Below are 21,747 nucleotides of genomic sequence, written 5' to 3'. Positions count from 1 at the left end.
TGACAACAATTGGCACTAATTCAAATGCTGCAAGCTTTTGTATTTGTAAAGTCTGTTCCCAAAATATGAAGCTAAGCTCAAGACCTTGACAAAGTTTGGCAGAAATCAAATTTTTGTCCGAGTTAATGAATCTGGGATAATTCTAAAAGAAATGGGTCAGACACAATTTAGTGTGTTACTTTTGAGACAATAAAATGTTTGAGAAGATGATGAAGAAGCAAAACATGTCAATACCTGATTTCTGTTTTTAAAACTTATGAGAACGTTTTATTTATTTTAAATTCTCTCCAGGCAACCTAAATAAGATAAGATGGTAGCTGTTGCATGTGTAAAATGATATGAGGCAAGTAGGAGAATGAGTTAGGGAAAGAGGACACAATATACAAACCTTTTAAGGGAAGTGAATTTGATAATCTGGCTATCAACTGAGACATTGGAAATGCACAGGGGGAGATAAGCAAAGATCTAGAGACAGAGATTCTCAATGACAATAGAGAAATTGAACTCAAGAGAATCTTAGGATGATCATGGGGAAAAGAATCTTAGAGGTAAAACTATGTGGAATCTGTAGTTCAGGAATTGAAACGTAAGGAGAAATAATACTTAACAACAATTTACCACAAGATGGATACAGGTAAAGGAAAGCTGGAAAAAGGCTAAATAGATGTATTACTGATTGTAATAATGTGCCTGCGAGCTACAAAAAGTAAGACCACAGGATTAACACTATGATGACAGACAGAGCTAAGCGGCTCGCAGAGAGAACCATCACTGGAAGTGAAGATACTGAGCCATTGAAAGATAGGATAAGAAGGTGCACGGTAGAGTTGTGTTGGCAGTTTAAGGAATTGAGGTCTGAAGTGGGACAGCAGCAGGAGATGGTAGATTGGAAGGAGTGGAGGGTGCTTATCCAGATGGATTCAGATCAGGGAACTAATTTCACAGGAAGAGTCATTAAAGAAATGTATACATTTAAATTTAAACAGAAATTCCACATTCCCTACCAGCCACAGAGATCAGGGATGGTGGAAAGGATGAACTGAACTTAAAAAAAAAATCACAAAAGCAATTCAAGAGACAGGGAACAGCCCAGTATTCTAATGCGCCTTAGGGCTACCCCAAGCAGGACTGCCGGTTCACCCCATTTGAAATAATGACAAGGAGAGCAATGCAGTTACCCGAGGGAATCATAGTAGGAGTGGGAGATGTAGGACCACTAAAAGGAAGGAAGTCAGAGACCAACAGGTGATTAAGGCTATGGAAACAGGCAAATCCAAAGAGCAACAATGGACCAAGTGGGGAATAAGGTGATGGTCAAGGTGAGTTCGGAGCGAACAGGCATGGACCATACAAGATAATTATGACAGGTGATACATGTGCACTTGTAGATATGAGAACGGGAAGTAAATGGAGGCATTACACACAGTTAAAGATATATGACTTGACCGGTTGCCAGCTCAGAGGTTTGACACGTGTATATAGAATGAATGTTGAATGTATAGTGAATAGTAATATGCTAATAGGCATTGTATTAGTAATACCCGCCATTCTTATGTCAACACCCGGCAGGACATTATATAGAGTAGAAAATATTGGGGCAAAGAGGGATGAACAGAAGGGCACAACAGATGTAGTTGTGCCTGGGTTTTTCACCATGGCAGCTAAAGTAGCTTCACAGTGTCTGCTTTGTCAACGACATAACCTCAGTGAATGCTGGCACGGGACCCCAGCCATGGGGCCCGATTGTACACCTACAAATGGATTTTATACAAATGCCTAAATGTATGGAATATAATTATGTTTTAATTACAGTATGCTTGTTCTTGCGATGGGTGGAGGCGTATCCCACCTGACGAAATGATGCTATTATTGTTGCAAAATTCTTGTTGCATGAATATCTACCCAGGTTTGGGATACCAGAGATTTTATCAAGTAATAATGGGCCTCATTTTATCGCTAAAGTGATAAAGGAATGCTGAAGGCCTTACAATACAACCATCACCTTTCCTGCCCATACCACCCCCCGTCTACTGGGGTGGTGGAAAGACAAAACGGTTTTCTGAAAAACAAACTAGCTAAATTATGGGCCTGAAGCTCTACCTTTGGCGTTCGTGACTATGCGCTCTCACTCTAACCGTACCACCTCCCTTTCCCCTTATGAAGTTGTAATGGGACGCCCCATGTGCCTCCTGGTGGCCCCACCCTTGTCTGCTAGGGAAATGGACATCCACGCTATGGATGAGGGGATGATTACATACTGTATAGTGTTTACGAATTCTCTCAAAGGCTTGCATACACAGGTATTAGAAGCTCAGAAAAAGCCCACCAGTGAAGATTGCTACCAATACCAGCAGGGGGACCTAGTCCTGGTTAAGACCTTCAGGAGAAAGAACTGTTTGGAACCTCGATGGGAAGGACCCATACGACCGTGAAGGTTGAAGGGCGACCTTTGTGGATCCACGCCTCGCACGTCAAGCAGACGCTGACATCGGACGAAGTGCTTGAACAGGAGCTTTTACTGAGCCGTCAGAATGTGGACTCTGATCTGGATCCTGTCCTGCGCGGCCCTTGTGGGGGCATGAACTACCAATTCTGCGGTTCAACAAATGCAGGCCGTCGCCTTGCAAGGCAATCAAACTAAGTGTTGGACTTATACTCATTTTCCCATCCTTTGACTGGTGAGGGTGGCTCCTTAACATCGGCAGGTGGTTTGGGGACTTTTTAAAACCCTCCACAAATACCTTGTCATAGGTCTTGCCTTACTCATTGCTCTGTATGTTGTTATCCAGCTCGTCTTCTGTTGCATCCACTCTGTCTGCAGACTACAGAACCTCCAGAGTCCTGGTGGAAAGCCGACTATCCATTCCCTCCCTCCTCAGGAATCAGGTTTCCGCTGAGGATGAAGCCCGGCGACTAGGAGACATAGAACTTGGCTAAGGGCGGTGGATTGTCCTTTTAGGACAAAAGGGGGTAGAGAGGGGGGCGGTGGGGGGGATAGAGAGAGAGAAGTGTGGTGGCCTGGGCAACTGCAGGGAGCCCATTTGGTGCTGGAAGGGTTAATGAGAAGTTGATTGTAATGGCTTAAGAGGAAAAATACTACAACCTTGAGAAGAAAACAATCTTGCCTGACCACAGTTGCAGGATGAGCCTTGAGACATTCCATTTTGTTTTTCTCAGGCCAAACATAAACAGAGTTGTGATAAGCAACTGCGTAACCAAACATCTGTTGTGAGGAAAATGGAAATTTACTGGAACATGGATTGGTCAGTTAACTTATGCAAATAAATGGATAGGTTTGTTGCAAAACTTACTGATTGGCTGTAAAAATGCTTTTAATAAGTCTGCGTGTATTCTGCTATGAGACTGTACAGTAGCTCTCATTGTGCTGTCTCCCTTGTGCACAAGTAATAAATGGAGTTTCTACTTAAGAAATGATGCCTCGTGGTGATTAATCTCCAACAGCTGTATTAAGGCAGGGGCCAAGTGGCCCGGGTGAAACCCAAACTGAGCAGGTTATCTGTTAAGCAAGTGCCACTTTAAAGCACTGTTGATGACCCCCTCCATCACATTACTGATGGAGAACAGACTAACAGGGTGGTAATTGGCCAGGTTGGATTCATCCTGCTTTTTGTGTAGAGAGCATATGCTGGATTGCCAGGTAGATGCCAGTGTTGTAGATGTACTGGAACAGTTTGGCTAGGGGCGCAGCAAGTCATGGAGTACAAGTCTTCAGTACTATTGTTGGAATGTTGTCAGGGCCCATATCCTTTGCAGTATCCAGTGCCTTCAGACATTTCTTGATATCACGTGGAGTGCAGACTAGCACCTGTGATGCTGGGGACCTCCAGGGGAGGCCAAGATGATCATCCACTCAGCATTTCTGGCTAAAAATTGTTGCAAATGCTTCAGCCTCACCTTTTCCACTGATGTGCTGGTCTCCCACATCATAGAGGATGGGGCTATTTGTGGCACCTTCTCCTCCACCGAGTTGTTTAATTGCCCACCACTAATCACAACTGGATGCGGCAGGGCTGCAGAGTTTGGATTTGTTCGGTTGGTTGTGGAATCGCTTAGTTCTATCACTTATTGCTTATGCTGTTTAACATGCTAGTCCTGTGTTGTAGCTTCACCGGGTTGACACCCCATTTTTAGGCATGCCTGGTGCTGCTCCTGGCATGTACTCCTGAACTCTTCTGAACCAGGGCTGGTCCCCTGGCTTGGTGGTAATGGTAGAGTTGGGGATATGCTGTGCCATGAGGTTATGGATTGTGGTAGAGTACAATTCTGCTGCTGCTGATGGCCCACAGCACCTCTTGGTTGCCCAGTCTTGAGTTGCTAAATCTGTTTGAAATCTATCCCATGTAGCATGGTGGTAGTGCCACACAACGATTGTCACTGTTGCTTCTTTTTCTACTTATCTTGTATCAGAGTTCTCTGGTTCTTGACCTTTCTGCCAATATGAACAGTTTCTTTCCATCTGCTCTGTCTAGATGCCTCATGATTTTGATCACCTCTCAAATCTCTCTCATTTTTCTCTTCTCTAAGGAGAAGAAACCCAGTTTCTCCAATCTATCCACAAATCTGAAATCCCTCATCACTGAAATCATTCTCAAATACTTTCTATCCCTTTTCTAAAGCCTCTACATTTTTCCTGAAGTGTAGTGCCTAGAATTGGGCACAATACTTAAGAGGACAAACCAGTACTTTCTAAAGCTTCATGATAACTTGTTTGCTTTTGCACTTTATGCCTCTATTTATGAAGCCCAGGTTCTGGTATGTCTTTTTAATGACTTTCTCAGCCTGCCCTGTCACCTTCAACAATTTGTGCACATATACCCCAAGTCTCTGTTCCTGCACCCACTTTAGAATTGTATCTTCAAGTTTATATTGCTTCTCCTCATTCTTCCTACCAAATGGGATCGAGAATGACATGCTTCCATCCCATCTGAAATGGCTGATAGATCCAATGTGTGATCTGCAGACTCTGCCACACACAGGGCAAGTGGTGCCTGAAGAGTCAGGCAGATGAGGTTTTTGGACCTGAGTGCTCTCTCTCTCTCTCTGTGCTCCCGACAAACTCTCCTAATGTGTTTGATGCCTTCCCAAAGAAGCATTCTCCAGTATGGGAGTCCCTGTCCTGTGACTGACCATGAATCAGCAGGGATGTCAGATCTCTTCAGGAATGCTCTGCAGACATCCCAAGTGTTTCCTCTGTCCCCTTGGGAATCTCATGTAGTAACTGAGTTCCAAGTAGAACAGTTACTTTGGGATCATGGAGTCAGGCATATGAACGACATGTCCTGCCCTGTGGAGCTGGTTTTGAGTGATTAGCACCTCAATGCTGGGTATGTTGACTTGACAGAGTATGCGGCCGTTGGACTACCTTTCTTGTCACGGGATTTGGAGGGTCTTGCAAAGGCACCACTAGTGATACATCTCTAGTGTTTTGAGGTGCCTTCTGTAGGCTGTCCAAGTCTCCGAAGCATATAGGAGTGCCGAGATCACTGCTGCTTGATAAGCCATGACATATTCTCAGGTTTGAGATCTTCATCCTCAAATACTCTTTTCCTCAGTGGGCCAAAGGCTGAGCTGGTACATTGGAGGTGATGATGAATTTCATCATCTATATGTGCCTTCATCAAGGCGGGGTGCTCCAAGATATGGAAAATGGTCCACATTTTCCAGGATTTTGCCATTGATCTTAATCAACTGCACATTTCTCTGCATTAAACTTCATCTGCTACCTGCGCCTATTCCACTAGCCTGTCTATATCCTACAAGTCTATCACTATCCTCCTCAGTTGATAATACTTCCAAGTTTTGTGTCAGCTGAAAATTTTGAAATTGTCTAAATCCAAGTCTAGATGATTAATATACATCAAGATAAGCAGTGGTTCTAGTACTGACTTCTTGGGGGTAGCTCACTGTACTCCTTCCCCCAATCTGAAAAAATAACTGTTCACCACTACTCTTTTCCTATTAACCACTCAGTCAACTTTGTATCCATGCTGCCACTGTCTCTTATATTCCATGGGCTTCAACTTTGCTGGCAATCCTATTATGCAGCACTTTGCAAAAGACTTTTGCAAGCCCATGTATACGACTGTATTACCCTAATCAAACCTCTCAGTTACCTCATCAAAAGGTCAATTCAAATCAAGTCAGGTGAACATAATTTGCCTTTAACAAATCCAAGATTTCTTTCCTTAATAATCTACCCTTGACCAAACGGCTGTCAATTTTGTTCTGGATTATAATTTCTAAAAGCTTTCCCGTCTCCGGGGGTTAAACTGGCTCACCTGCAGTTGCTGTGAAGTTGACTAAGATCCTTGCACCCTTTTTTGAACGAAGGTGTAACATTTGCAATTCTCCAATCCTTTGGCACCATTCCTGTATTTAAAGGATGATCATAAAATAATGGCCAGTGCCTTCATAACATCCCCCCTTACCTCTGTCAGTATCCTCGTAAAAAGCTATCCAGTCACTTGAATTATCAACCTGACATGTGTCATGCACAAACTGGTTTTCCTTCATCTTACTCTCTACCTCTTATTACCCAGGGAGCTTGGCTTTGGTTGCCTTACCTTTCCCCCTCACAGAAATATACCGAGGCAGTGCCTAAAGGATCTCCTTTTTAAAAGGCAACTCATCGTTCTGTTACTGTTTTGCCTACCAATTTTTCCATTCTGATTTACCTGGGGCAAAACCTACTTTCATCCCATGAAATTAGCCCTCTTCCAATTAAGTATTTTTATTCTGGATTGGTCCTTGTCCTTTTCCACAGTAACATAAAGTTTAGGTTAGCTATATTCCCTAAATGTTCTGTGTTATGACATTTGATCCACTTTGTTCTCCCTAATCACCAAAACTGCAACCACCCTCCTTTAGTTCCCCCTCTTTCTTCGATACCTTATATCCAGGAATATTTAGTACCTAGTCCCATTTTGAATCAAGTCTCCAATATTGCCACTGCATCATATTCCCACATAGGGGTTTTCTGCATCTGCAGTTCAACAATTTTATTTACCGTACTTTGACAAGCGCACCTACAAATTTGGAGCCACAGTTGGCAACTAAGCATCACAAAAGCTTTGAATTTTGAAAACTCATTATACAAATAAGTGAAATTGTACTAAAACACCTACAGTATTAGTATCACTATATAACAATTATCAATACTAAATAAGGGAGAGACTCGAGTGTCTGACATTCTGTAGAAGGTTCCCATAAGAGGAGAAACATAATCAGGAATAGAACCGCAGTAGAGTTTGGAATGAAGGTCATTATGGCGATCATCCCACTTAGTGTGTGGCATAGATGACTGCCAAATGCTACTCAATAATTATGTACAAATTCAATTTCAACTGCTCAATTTAGTGAGAGTATAGAATGCTGCAAAGCCAATGGGTGGAATTGTCCCAGGTTTGCACTAAGTGTGGTAGCGGGCGAGTAAAACGATGTTTTACCTGCCAGCCACGATGGTGGTTTTTCACACCAAATCATCCCAAATCTGCCACATTAATTATGCATTCATAGGAAACATGCCGTTTTCGTGGCGGGCAGGCTCTCATTCACCCACGTCATTATCTCATCGCTTCATCACACCGAGTGCCATATTTAAAGTCCAGCTGCGCGCACACCTCTGTGCTTCCAGTTCACAACTGCTGTAAAGAAGACATGACCCTGAAAGGCAAAAAGACTGCAGTTCCTAGGTTCAATGACACGCCCCTAGTGCATCTATTGAATGCAGTGGAGGCACGCCGTGATGTCTTCTACCCCTGTTCTGGCTGCAGGATGGGCAACAACATGACCAATCCAGCTTGGGAGGCAGTAGCAGTCAACCAACACCCTGGAGAAGAGGACAGCCATACAGTGCCACAAGAGGGCCAATGTTCTCCTTCATTCCACTAAGTCACTCTTCTCATCACTCAACTTTCACACTCAAACCCATCACACATCCACAGGGGCCCTCATTCACTGCCAGTTCAAGGGACCACTCACCACCCACACATGCCAGGCATACATCTGGAAAACTCAGCAGGTCTGGCAGCATCGGCGGAGAAGAAAAGAGTTGTTTCGAGTCCTCATGACCCTTCGACAGAACTTGAGTTCGAGTCCAAGAATGAGTTGAAATATAAGCTGGTTTAAGGTGTGGAGGGAGCATAAAAGATTTTAAAATATTTAAAAATAATGGAAATACGTGGGAAAAGAAAAATCTATATAATTTATTGAAAAAAAAAGGAAGGGGGAAACAGAAAGGGGGTGGGGATGGAGGAGGGAGCTCAAGACCTAAAGTTGTCGAATTCAATATTCAGTCTGGAAGGCTGTAAAGTGCCTAGTCGGAAGATGAGGTGTGGTTCCTCCAGTTTGCGTTGGGCTTCACTGGAACAATGCAGCAAGCCAAAGACAGACATGTGGGCAAGAGAGCAGGGTGGAGTGTTAAAATGGCAAGCGACAGGGAGGTTTGGGTCATTCTTGCTCACCTTCATTGCTTTCCATTTCCCTCCTGGTGTTTGACAAGGTGTTTACTAAAACCCGCTTTCACAGCCATATCTCCTTTCTCAGTGACTGTCTCCGTCTCCGACTTACCCCACGTGGATTTCAACTGAAATTCCACCCCTCATGTTTCGAACCCACCCAGGATTACAGGTATTTCCGGGACATAAAACGTTTCTCAGACTGCTGTTCTCGTCACATTCTGAAATCCACACTCAGTGCCATGCGCCGCCATATGAACACACTCGACCTCTCCCTCCAGCAGCACCGCCGTACCCTTTTTCAAAGCTGCGCGTGCCCCCAGTTTCATTTTATTCTTCGGCTCATCCGACGCCTCAACAAGAAACTTTTTCTCTTTCTCTCAAGTGCTAAGGAACGCAAGCTCCAACAAGCATCGACACCAACACCCATCTAGGACCCTCCACCCCTGCCCATCCCTCCGTCCCCACCCCATCTTACAATCCCAGCCCCAGCCGTGTATTCACTATACCCCCTGACCTTCCCCTCTCCGATGCTGAACGTTCAGTGCTCAGCAAAGGACTTAGTTTCATACCCTTACGCCCTCACCTCAATGAATTTTGGGCTCAGGCATGATGCTGAACTCTTCTTCCACCGTCTTCTTCTCCGGGCTCACTTCTTTGGGCAGGAGTCCTCTCCCAGTTCAATGGATCCTTTTACCCATCTCCAATATTCTCCCTCCACCTGGACCCCTCCCTCTGGATTCTTACCTTCTCTTGATCTTTTGAGAACTGTCGGCGCGACATTAGTCATCTCAATTTCTCTGCTCCTCTCACCCATTCTAACCTGTCTCTCTCTGAACTTACTGCACTCCATTCTCTCAGGTCCAATCCTGACATTGTCATCAAACCCGCTGACAAGGGTGGTGCTGTTGTTGTCTGGCGCACTGACCTCTACCTCGCGGAGGCTGAGCGTCAACTCGCAGACACTTCCTCCTACCTCTCCCTGGACCATGACCCCACCACTGAACATCAAGCCATTGTTTCCAGGACTGTCACTGACCTCATCTCCTCTGGGGATCTTCCTCCCACAGCTTCCAACCTGATAGTCGCCCAACCTCGGACGGCCCGCTTCTATCTCCTACCCAAAATCCACAAACAGAACTGCCCCGGTAGACCTATCGTCTCAGCTTGCTCCTGCCCCACAGAACTCATTTCTCGTTATCTTGACTCCCTTCTCTCTCCCCTTGTCCAGTCCCTTCCCATCTACATCCGTGATTCCTCTGACACCTTACGTCACATCAACAATTTCCAGTTCCCTGGCCCCAACCGCTTCCTCTTCACCATGGAAGTCCAATCCCTCTACACCTCCATCCTCCACCAGGATTTTCTGAGGGCCCTTAGCTTCTTCCTCGAACAGAGGCCCGAACAATCCCCATCCACCACTACTCTCCTCCGTCTGGCTGAACTTGTTCTCACGCTGAACAATTTCTCCTTCAACTCCTCTCACTTCCTCCAAATAAAAGGTGTGGCTATGGGTACCCACATGGGCCCCAGCTATGCCTGTCTCTTTATGGGGTATGTGGAACATTCCTTGTTCCAGTCCTGCTCCGGCCCCCTTCCACAACTCTTTCTCTGGTACGTCGATGAATACTTCGGTGCTGCTTCACGCTCTCGTCAGGACTTAGAAAAATTTATTAATTTTGCTTCCAATCTCCACCCCTCCATCATTTTCACGTGGTCCATCACTGACACTTCCCTTCCCTTCCTTGACCTCTCTGTCTCAATCTCTGGTGATAGACTGTACACCAATATCTATTACAAACCCACCGCCTCCCACAGCTACCTCGACTACAGCTCCTCACACCCCGCTTCCTGTAAGGACTCCATCCCATTCTCTCAGTTCCTTCTCCTCCGTCGCATCTGTTCCGATGATGCTACCTTCAAAAACAGTTCCTCTGACATGTCCTCCTTCTGCCTTAACCGAGGTTTTCTACCCACGGTCGTTGACAGGGCCCTCAACCATGTCCGGCCCATCTCCTGCGCATCCGCCCTCACGCCTTCTCCTCTCTCCCAGAAACATGATAGGGTCCCCCTTGTCCTCACTTATCACCCCACCAGCCTCCACATTCAAAGGATCATCCTCCACCAACTCCAGCATGATGCCACCACCAAACACATCTTCCCTTCACCCCCCTTATCGGCATTCCGTAGGGATCGCTCCCTCCGGGACACCCTGGTCCACTCCTCCATCACCCCCTACTCCTCAACCCCCTCCTATGGCACCACCCCATGCCCACGCAAAAGATGTAACACGTGCCCCTTCACTTCCTCTCTCCTCACCGTCCAAGTGAAGCAGCATTTCACTTGCATTTCCCCCAACTTAGTCTACTGCATTCGTTGCTCCCAATGTGGTCTCCTCTACATTGGAGAGATCAAATGTAAACTGGGCGACTGCTTTGCAGAACACCTGCAGTCTGTCCGCAAGAATGACCCAAACCTCCCTGTCGCTTGCCATTTTAACACTCCACCCTGCTCTCTTGCCCACACGTCTGTCCTTGGCTTGCTGCATTGTTCCAGTGAAGCCCAACGCAAACTGGAGGAACAACACCTCATCTTCCGACAAGGCACTTTACAGCCTTCCGGACTGAATATTGAATTCAACAACTTTAGCTCTTGAGCTCCCTCCCCCATCCCCACCTCCTTTCTGTTTCTCCCTTCCTTTTTTTTTTCCAATAAAAAATATAGATTTTTCTTTTCTCACCTATTTCCATTATTTTTAAATATTTTAAAATCTTTTATGCTCCCTCCACCCCCACTAGAGCTATACCTTGAGTGCCCTACCATCCATTCTTAATTAGCATATTCGTTTAGATAATATCACCAACTTTAACACCTATGTCTTCTTTTGTTCTATTGTTGTTGACATCTTTTGATGATCTGCTTCTATCACTGCTTGTTTGTCCCTACAACCAAACCCCGCCCCCCCCCTCCACTTCTCTCTCTCTCTCCGCTCCCCCCCCCACACACCTTAAACCAGCTTATATTTCAACTCTTTCTTGGACTCGAACTCAAGTTCTGTTGAAGGGTCATGAGGACTCAAAACGTCAACTCTTTTCTTCTCCGCCGATGCTGCCAGACCTGCTGAGTTTTTCCAGGTAATTCTGTTTTTGTTTTGGATTTCCAGCATCTGCAGTTTTTTTGTTTTTATACTTATCATCTGGCCTGGCAGGCGTCCTGTTTAAACTCTCTCTATTTGTATTTATGCAGGACATAATGCAGAAGCTGGCGTACAAGAGGGAGAGGTCAGTAACTGGTAAAGGAATGCCTGAAATCAAGATTCTCTCGTACTTTGAAAATAGAGCTGGCCGGCGAGCGTCTGGACCATTCCTGTGCTGACTGAGGGGTCAGCGGTGCTCTACCAAGTGAGGATCCAGTAGTGCAACATCCAGACAACAATGCTGTGAGTGATGTGCCCTGTTTCAGAGGCCACTGCCATGCACCAATTATCTCCCCTTGCTATCGCAGGCACGTCGGCCAAACAGCCAACAGAGTCCATGATCCAGAGCCTCCAATCAAGCCCAGGAGAAACCTCTGAAGAGGAATCTTAAGGCACCCTCCCTTGAAGTCCCGTCATAGCACTCACCCACACCCTTCACACACACCTCAGTGGGGCCTAGTTTTACAGTAGCCCCAGGATCATAATCTGGAGAGCAGATTGCACTCTGATCCACAGAAGGCAGTGACAGGGACTTGCCAGGTCCCTGGCACTCGGAGGACTGCTGGAGGGCAGAAATTTGCTGAATCCAAGTATGGACTCGGTCATGTCACATTGCCGGAGCTGCAAAAGCAAGCTTGGGAACATCAGGAAGGGATGTCCGCTGCACTCCTCAGATTGCAAGGCACGATGGAGAAGTCCAGTCCGCCTCCAGGCAGAGGTGATAGCGCCAGCATGCCAATGCACCGAGGTCAACACTGATAGGATGGCAGCTACCATGGAGGCTTTGGTCCAGGACGGCGCTCCTGCACTGCTGCACAGGTTGAACTCCATCGTTGACGCCATAGTTGGCCTCCAACAGTGTGTACTGAGAGGAATGCATGGCAGCTCGATCTCCCTCCAGCTTTCCCTTCTCAAGGAGTCAGCCAGCGCCCTCTGGCACCCATAGGGAGAAGGATCAGCAGGTGCAGACCCTGGGACCACCCACCCAGGTGACTCCGGGAGTGTCTAGCCCATCCGAATTCCCTCTTCTTGTGACCCCAGCAGCTCTAACTCCACAGTTTGAGGAGGTTGCCACGGACACAAAGCAGGTCACCGAAAGCAGGCCAGGGCTCCCCAGGTCTTGGTCCTCCAAAAGGAAGCCCGCCAAGGTCACCAGCTCTGCTGTGGATGTCTGGGGAGCACTAAGATGTAGCAGCAAGGTTAGAAAGGTTAAGATGATACAGTTGCACAGCCTGGGCATGGGTTTTAACCACTTGTACATAATGTTCACTATTGCCAATAAACTCCCAAAAATGTCTCCCTGCCTATGACTCCTTGTTCTGATGAGCAGTGTTCTTGTCACTCAGATGTGAAATCTTTCTGCACAAGATAAAGGCAGGTGTCTCAGTCCAGGGCCTCTTCCTTGTGCTTCGCGCAGTCTTCAGACCAAAATGATGGTCCGGCTTCTCACTCCCTGGACTCATTGCTGATGCCTGCACCTCGATGGTGCTCATCATTGCTACCAGAATGTTGTGGGCAGGCACCACAGAGTTCCATCATAAACTGTGTGCTCTCAGCACCTTTAACATGGGGCTGACCCTCATCTCTTCAGCTTATGTGACCAGTGATGCTGTGCTCCTGAAGGGCTCAGGTGCTGAAGGCAAAGGGTCAGATGCTTTTAAAAGTTTCATGGCTGTGTCTCTACATGATCCTGAACACAGAGCGCAAGCCATCTACCCTCAGCCAGACATTCTCAGAGGCTATGTGAAGATCTATGGAGTGTCTACACTGCAGGTCATCATCCTCCTGCAATCCTGTGACTATCAGGGCCTCCACTGCATATCCAAGACAGGGCATTATCACAGAGTATGTGTGCTGCCATAAGCCAGACTGGAGGCAAACATTCATAGATGTAATGCGAGGATCTCATGCTGTCTCCTCATTGCATGTTGTTATCACCCCCCACAAATCTAGCAGCTATGAGGGCTGCCCAAGTATGCCTGTCTCATCTGACCAGTGTGAGGGCCTCATCCCCATCATTGTTACCTTCGAGGACCTCCTCACCCTCATCAGAGGAGACTTCCAGCTCCTGCATCTCCTCCTCAGCCAACTCATCTCCCCATTGTAACCTGACGCTGCAAAGGGCACAGGTGATGATGATGCATGACACCCTCTGTGGACTATACTGCAGGGCTCCACCAGACTAGTCCAGACACTGGGACATCATTTACAGCATCCTGATGGTTTGCTCCACCAAGTTGAGAGTTGTAGCATGAGCCTCGTTATAACTTCACTCTGCTGCAGTCTGAGGCCGCCGCACAGGTGTCATCAGCCACATCCTCTGTGGGTAGCCCTTGCCCCCAAGGAGGCATCCCTGCAGCCTCTGTGGACCCCAGAAGATATTGTCCAACTGTTCTGTAGTCCACCAAAACTTTCATTTCTTTGCAGTCTGTGCCCAAGGGGTGAAAAGCTCTGGTGGCACTTTGATGCCTCTGCATTGCTCGAGTGGGCAGATTAGCTAGAGGCCCAATTAAAATCACATCAATGTGGCTTGGCCTGAACTGTCTTAGCTGCAGAGGAATGGTCACTTTATACTAGGTGTCCCTAATGCGTGGCCACTTTCCTCACCACCGCTCCGTCCCAACCTTGCACATGCTTGTGCGCTATCTTCAACAACAGGGCAGCCGTCCCCCACCCCCAAAATCGCCTCAACTGCAAGGCAGCCTTTGCCCCCTCCCCACCCCCAATGCACCTCAACCTTGAAGGCCAACAGGCATCCCCTGCGCCCGCTCTGCAATGTTACTGTGCACTCACCTCAGAGTTCTCCTCAAAGTGCAGTCGCCAAGTGCATGCCTTCTATATGCTGTTGTGAAACATGTCGGCGTGCAATCAAGCCGACATGGGCGGACGATGTGGGGTGGGGCTAGCCTTATAAATTATATGCTGATGTATTACAATGAGATTCCTGACATCCGATGACAAGAAACACAGCCCACCATCGATGGTCAGAATGGACACTTGCAAACTGGTTTCACGTCGTTGTGAAACCAATTTTTGGCCTTTTCGCCAAAATGTCTGCTCATGCCACCAAACACGCCAGACGTCAGCAGGCACGGATGATTCTGCCCAAGCTCTCCAGAACATATCACTGGAAGAAAAACAAAATGATGGCAGCGTACAGAAAATAGCTGAAATTAGCGGTAGACCAATATGCATTCATGTTGATTTAAACAACAATACTTAAACTTTAAAGGCGGCAAGCGCATTTTCAGGTATTAGTTCTCGGTCTCGTCCCAGGTTGATACGAAGTGATCCAAGTTAAAAGTACATATTAAAACAGTACTTTCAAAGTACTTCATCAGATCTGTAACGTATTCCAACTGCAATATAGTAATTGGTTCCAGTACATGTATTATCTTAAACTATTAATTTATGCTTTTAGAACTGAACTTTTCTATTGCTTTATTTCTAAGATAAAGTCTCAGTGAACTACAAAATGTGGAATGCTGGTTTACACCTGCAATCCATTCATATCAAGTTCTCAACCTCCATTTCATCACTATGAGGAGAGGCTAAGAAATGGACTTAGTGCTTCCCTGGAGAAAAGGGAAATGTTAGGAAAAGTCATCATTGATTAGTCTGTACACCTTCCAGCATCAGATCTCAGAACATCTTTTTTCAGCAGTCAGTTGTTTCTCACTCCCTCAGCCATGGGCGCTAAAGGGAAAAAGACAAGGAGAAAACAAAGACGGTTAAAGAGATCTAACTAATGTACTTACAAGCCCCATCTTCATCATAGTTGCTAAGATCAAGGTTAATTGTTCTGCTAAATTCGAGCACATTGCACCACTGGTCCTTGTTGATCACTTTATACTTAGATTGCTGCGTGGAACATAAAATTTAAAGATGCCATAGAATCATTTCACATGTCTTGATGATGCAGAAAAACAAATTGGTTCTACTTTACTAATATTGTGGCAAAAATACCATTCTTCACCACTCACATTTTGCTACAGGACCTCAATTTAGTGGCATACTTCAGTAAATGTAAAGAGAAGATGCCAATGTGTTACCAAATCAATTGGAGAACAGTTTTTTTGAAGTTTAAAACTAGGAATTCTCAAGCTATATACACCCCATCATGTGTAGTCCAATTCATTTGAAACGTGGAATTGTTTGACATTGACATGCAACATTACACTAAGACATTAGTACAAAAATTTGAGTGTTTTGATGTAGGAATGTTGCCTAGTAGAAATGGGTGACCAATGACAGGTGTGCCCATGGTGACAGTTATAGCCACATGCAAGACATTTAGTAGAAATGGCCTTAATACACTCACATAATATACATGTAAAGCACATTTATCTGTGATTTTAACATGCAAATTGAATAATGAAGTAAAGCAATCACAATCAAGAAACACTTGGACGCTCTGCTTTTCTTCATTATTTTACCAACAAATGTACAAAGAAGTTAAGTACACATGCAGTAGGAGTATGGGCATTGAGATCACGTCTATTGACAGTATCTGTAACTCATTCTTATATAATCAGAAATGCAACTAACCACATCTCAATTCCCAATTGTGGCTAGTGGCAACAAATTGGGGAATGTTGATGTAGAAAAAACATTTAAAGGCATTTGAGAAATACATGGGGCGAAAATAAAAAGGAGGTATGGTAAGGAAGGAACAGTTGTTCAGTCAAATCGCTTGGTGAATGCTCAGTATCTGGCTTCAAACAAAAAGGTCAGCCACTTGTGCAGGTCTTCTGCAGTTGTTAGCATTATGCAATTACAATCTTCAGGAGAGGAGAATGCTGACGAATGGTGGAATTAGGTCAAGTTTAACCTTGTGTTTTCTTTGCCCAAAGAAGAGTTTATTTCACAAATAATTCCCACAAAATTGCTATGTGATGCCTTTTTTTCCCAATGAATTCTATTAATCCTGTTTCTCCTCAACAGTGCTATTTTTAGTCAGACTGCAAATAACTACATTCTTCCATCAAGCACTTGGGTCATGCAACAATAATTTAAAAAAATCTTTAAACAATTGAAAATTGATCCCATTGTTTGAATTATAGGTAACTGTACATCAATTTTGAAAAGGAAATTATACCTAATTTAGTTTCTCTAAATATTTGACATTTTTGGGCAGAGTACATGAAATCTTAGTCATGCAGGAACAGCTTTTACACATTCAACTTAAATATTGCAGTAATAGTGGCATAATTAGTTGGAACTAAAAATAGTTCATATTTTAATACCTCAAGGAATTGATGGAAGGCTGGAAAGAGTGGCCAGGTTTTTCCTAGAAGTAGTCCGAGCATGCATTTAGCAGTGCTAATCTCCAAACTGCGCTGATCCTTTTCCTGACAAGAGAAATTATAAACATAAAATATATACAACAGGAGCGCAGGAGGGCACAAGTTAAGTCATTTAATTTTCTAAAGATGCCTGGCAACATTTTAGCACCTTGTTTGCACTGCTATATTAATTGGCTGTTTTAATACTTGCATCATAATTATATATGCACGTTTTCACTTATTTCAAATGCAGATATTTTGGCGCTACATAATTTCTCTCTTGAAATGTTGCACTAAAGTTAACTCATGTAGCTTCCAGACCTAAATCCCTTCCCTAAGAGCAGGCAACATCACAGGCTCCTACCTTTGCTGTGCACTTCAATGATATCAATGAAGAATGATGCATTGGTGCAAGGCAAATTAATTTCTCTCCAAAGTTTTAAAAGCTACACATCAGATACAATATATGGATATTTTTAAAGTTAGTAAGGCAAATTAGTCTGATGAAAGAATTTCTTTGTCTGAAGATAATTTGTAAGCTGTGCTAGAATAGATCCTATGCATTTCAGATGAAATTGGCACGCAGCCACAGAGGAGGTCCTGTATGTCAGCCAGTGACTTCAGTAAGTTGTTTCTTGCCACAGCCACTCTGTTAATAGAGAACAAGTCATCAGTTGAAGCTTTCCAGTGAAACTTTAAATTTGGAACACTTAAGAACTTGAATAAAGTGTTGTTTGTTACTTCCAAGATGGTCACTGTATGAACACTAAGGATAAGTCAAGAATTCCAGGATAGGCTGTATCCCCTGCAGTATTTCTTTATTGAAATCACCCTCACCTGGGATTGTGCCTAATTCTGGAGCCGTGCCAGCAGCATGTGAAGTCAGCTTGGTTTATTTTCTGTTTCCTGGGTTTCAAACTTCATTGTTATTCTACAGTCCTTTTTGGCTGAGGAAGGGGTCTCCTGATCCTGGCAGCCTTGGCTGGTAAAAGGCCAGAATGGGATCTCCTAGGCAATCAAATAGCGAAGGTGGTGGGTAGAGATTAATGCCCTTCAGCCCCCCTCACCTTTCTTCATGTACTGCAGCTGCTAATGTTTGAAGTATTGATGGGATGGGCAGGGGGCTGTTGGCAGCTCACCAGTATCTGATAAACTGCTGGAATGAGATGTGATCCTCTAAGTTCAGCTTTACCGTTTCCAATTCTCTCAAGCTGCTCACCCATTCTCAGTTGGGTTTTGAATGCTTGGCTCATGCTTCACATCCATTGCTTGCAGTTTGACCAAAGCTACCCTCTTTTGTGGTCATTTTCACACTCTACACCCCAAACTCCCCTGCTCTGCACTTAATACCAGCTTAAATTAAAAATACCTGATTTTGACAGGAGTGGGAAAAAAAGGATTCCACTACCTGAAGTCAGGTGGTACAAATTTGAGCGACTGTCCGGTTTGGTGGGAACAAGCATCACTCTGACCACATGACATCTGAGCACACAATACATGATCACATGGCTAAAGGTTGGAGACCCTGTAATTGACTACCTTTCCCTATGATTTCATGTAAGCAGCTACTGTGCAGAAATTTCCAAGGAACGGGAGGCCACCCATGAGCAAAGAGAGGAAACCAAGAAGTGATAGTACAGGAAACCTTGCAACCCTCCCCCAAGTGCTGAGACCGCCCGACATCAGGACCCTCCCCATTGACATGGATGATTTCTACCTCTAGTCATCTGACTGGAATCTAAGCGGCTATATGGTGGCGACCCAGTGATGTCAGTGAGTGCATTGCTGTGAAAATTTAATGCGATGTTCGCTATGTAAATAATCTAAAGGCAGCACGCCCTTGAGACTCATGCAGCATTTCCAGAGTGTACGATTTATTTCTGTGCAGCTCCTGGTTTTGATGGAAAAGAATGTTCTTAACCCAGCATCCATATCAGCAAAGAAACTCCTCTACCATTGGGAAAGAGCTAAGTCAGCATTCAATCCCAGTTTTCTCTGCCACTGTGTTAGGGTAAAGTGATCCCCATTCCACAAACCCTATATTTTCCCCCACCCATTGCATCTTGTACTTACTTTAGATCCCATGTTTTTTAAAAAATTCTTTCATGCAATGTGAGCATTGCTGGGAAGGCTATCATTTGTTGCTCATCCCTAATTGCCCTTGAGAAAGGTGTAAAAATGGATTTGTTGCATTGAAAAATATCTGCAGTTCATAACTTGAGTTTGTCCTTGGTTTTAAGGTATTTATTACAATGCAGTTATTTAGGTCTGACAATAAGTAACCTCTTTTTGCTGGTTTCAGGTTTTTGGGATGTCCATTTGTACAGGTTTTACTATATTTAAAAGCCCACTGAATGCTCATTCATAGGGAAATGTTACATTACAAGCTGAATTTCAAAACTATAAAGGAGCTTTTAAAATTAGTCTTTGTAAAAACAAAGAAGCAATGAATTTCTTCAAGAGACTGCTACAGTAGGCAAATGATTAATCCATCTTTTTCCTGAGCCCTCTTCTGACGCCACAGCAACTGGTATTGAGAATGGCTAGTAAAGTGGAAAAAAATCCACCTTTGAAAATGCTGTGTTGTCTAAATTTGCTTCAACAATTTACTCTGATGTTCTCCATCTTTAGAAATTGGGATGCTAATCCTGCTACTTATTTTATTAATAATTTTTAAAAATACAAACCACTTTAGTTTCTGCTGTGTGAGCTCATTTATTTTTATTCATTCATGGAATGTGGGTGCCGCTGGCTAGGCCAGCATTTATTGCCCATCCTTAATTGCCCTTGAGAAGGCAGTGGTGAGCTGCCTCATTGAACTGCTGCAGTCCATGTGGTGTAGATACACCCACAGTGCTGTTAGGGAGGGAGTTCCAGAATTTTCACCAGTCACAGTAAAGAAATGGTGATATAATTCCAAGTCAGGATGGTGTGTGACTTGGAGGGGAACTTCCAGGTGGTGGTTTTCCCATCTGTCTGCTGCCCTTGTCCTTCTAGGTGGTAGAGATTGTGGGTTTGGAAGATGTTAAGGAGGATTGGTGAGTTCCTGGAGTACATCTTGTAAATGGTACACACTGCTGCTACTGTGTGTAGGTGGTGGAGGGAGTGAATGTTTGTGGATGTGGTGCCAATCAAGCAGGCTGATTTGTCCTGAATAGTGTCAAGCTTTTTGAGAGTGCTGCTGGAGCTGCATTCAAGCAGGCAAATGGAGAGTATTCCATCCCACTACTGACTTGAGTCTTGAACTTGGTGGACAGGCTTTGGGGAGTCAGGTAGTGAATTACTCGCTGCAGAATTCCTAGCCTCTGACCTGCTCTTGTAGCCACAGTATTTATATGGCTTTTCCAATTCAGTTTCTGGTCAATAGAAACCCCCAGGATGTCGATAGTGGGGGAATTCAGCGATGGAAATGCCATTGAATGTAAAGGGACAATGGTTAGATTCTCTTTCGTTCAAGATGGTCATTGCCTGGCACAAATGTTACCAGCCACTTGTCAGCCCAAACCTGGATATTGTCCAGGTCTTGCTACATTTGGACATGGGTTGCTTCAGTATCTGAGTCATCATGAATGGTGCTGAACATTGCTGCTGAATGCACAAACATCCCCGCTTCTGACCTTAGGATAGAAGAAAGGTCACTGATGAAGCAGTTGAAGATGGTTGGGCCTAGGACACTACCCCGAGGAACTCCTGCAGTGATGCCCTGGAACTGATATGATTGACCTCGAACAACCACAACCATCTTCCTTTGTGCTAGGTATAACTCTAACCAGCAGAGTATTTTCCCCCTGATTCCCATCGACTCCAGTTTTGCTAGGGATCCTTGATGCCATACTCAACCAAGTGCTGCCTTGATGTCAACGGCAGTCAACTCTCACCTCACCTATGGCATTCAGCTCTTTTGTCCATGTTTGAACCAAGTCTTTAATGAGGTCAGGAGCTGAGCGCCCTGGCGGAATCCAAATGGAGCACGTAAGCAGGTTATTGCTAAGCAAGTGCTGCTTGATAGCAATGTTGATGACCCCTTCCATTAGCTTACTGATGGAGAATAGACTGATGGGGCAGTAAATGCCCAGGTTGGATTTGTCCTGCTTTTTGTATACAAGACATAACTGAGCAATTTTCCACATTGTCAGGTTGTCGCCAGTGTTATAGCTGTACTGGAACAGCTTGGCTAGGGGTGCGGCATGTTCTGGAGCACAAGTCTTCAGTACTATTATACGATAAGATTTCTTGAGCCTCTCCACCAGAAATCTGGGAAAAAACAATTTACTAGCTGTAATATTTTGCACTTCTCAAGTAATTTGATGGCCAGTTGACAAACATTTCCTGGCCATTGTTATGTTCTCAACAGCAGGAAAGAAATTAAGCATAGCACTGAAATGGCACAACCTGTCAACAACGTTCCTCTGACTTTAAAAGATACATTTGTTATCTTAGGTGCTGGTCTGTAATCAACATCGGAGATTGTGAATTAGGAAGATTTAATGACAATTTTACAAATTGTCTGCACCATCTACTTAAGTAATCTGCAATAAAGGCTGTGAGGCAATAACATTTGCTAACTGCAGGCAGAAGTTGTGTGATCTTCTGTCATATAATTGAAGATTACATGATCAGACCTTCAGGATTATATTAAACCAGAATGGGCCACCCTAACCCAGATGGAGTCTGTAAAAGTTCAGAAATAACATGGGATAAGTTACTATACTGCAAGTGGGGGGTTGGGGGGGGGGGGGGGGGGGGGGCGGGGGCAGCGGTTTGGTGGTGGTGTTGGTGGTGATGGAAG

General features: G+C 44.8%; 1 protein-coding gene across 11 annotated transcripts in view; it reads right to left on the bottom strand.

Annotated features, from left to right (window-relative positions):
• The window catches only part of dcun1d4 (DCN1, defective in cullin neddylation 1, domain containing 4 (S. cerevisiae)), a 116,308-nt gene that overhangs the window by 15,267 nt on the left and 79,294 nt on the right, over positions 1-21,747 (bottom strand). For 7 of the 11 annotated variants that reach the window (XM_041184288.1, XM_041184271.1, XM_041184282.1 and 4 more), the window contains 3 exons: positions 16,920-17,024; positions 15,432-15,534; positions 14,467-14,800 (listed from right to left, as the gene is read on the bottom strand). In XM_041184288.1, the coding sequence (XP_041040222.1) occupies positions 14,658-14,800; positions 15,432-15,534; positions 16,920-17,024 (351 nt within the window). In that variant the 3' untranslated portion in view covers positions 14,467-14,657. Of the gene's footprint in view, positions 1-14,466; positions 14,801-15,097; positions 15,370-15,431; positions 15,535-16,919; positions 17,025-21,089; positions 21,213-21,747 lie in introns of those variants that run through there. The other 4 variants (XM_041184325.1, XM_041184306.1, XM_041184335.1 and 1 more) reach the window with 4 other exon arrangements.

Source organism: Carcharodon carcharias, chromosome 1 (assembly GCF_017639515.1).
Source record: "Carcharodon carcharias isolate sCarCar2 chromosome 1, sCarCar2.pri, whole genome shotgun sequence".
NCBI classification, from domain to species: domain Eukaryota; kingdom Metazoa; phylum Chordata; class Chondrichthyes; order Lamniformes; family Lamnidae; genus Carcharodon; species Carcharodon carcharias.
The sequence above is the reverse complement of the archived record's forward strand: the minus strand, read 5'-3'. Positions and strand labels throughout refer to the sequence as shown.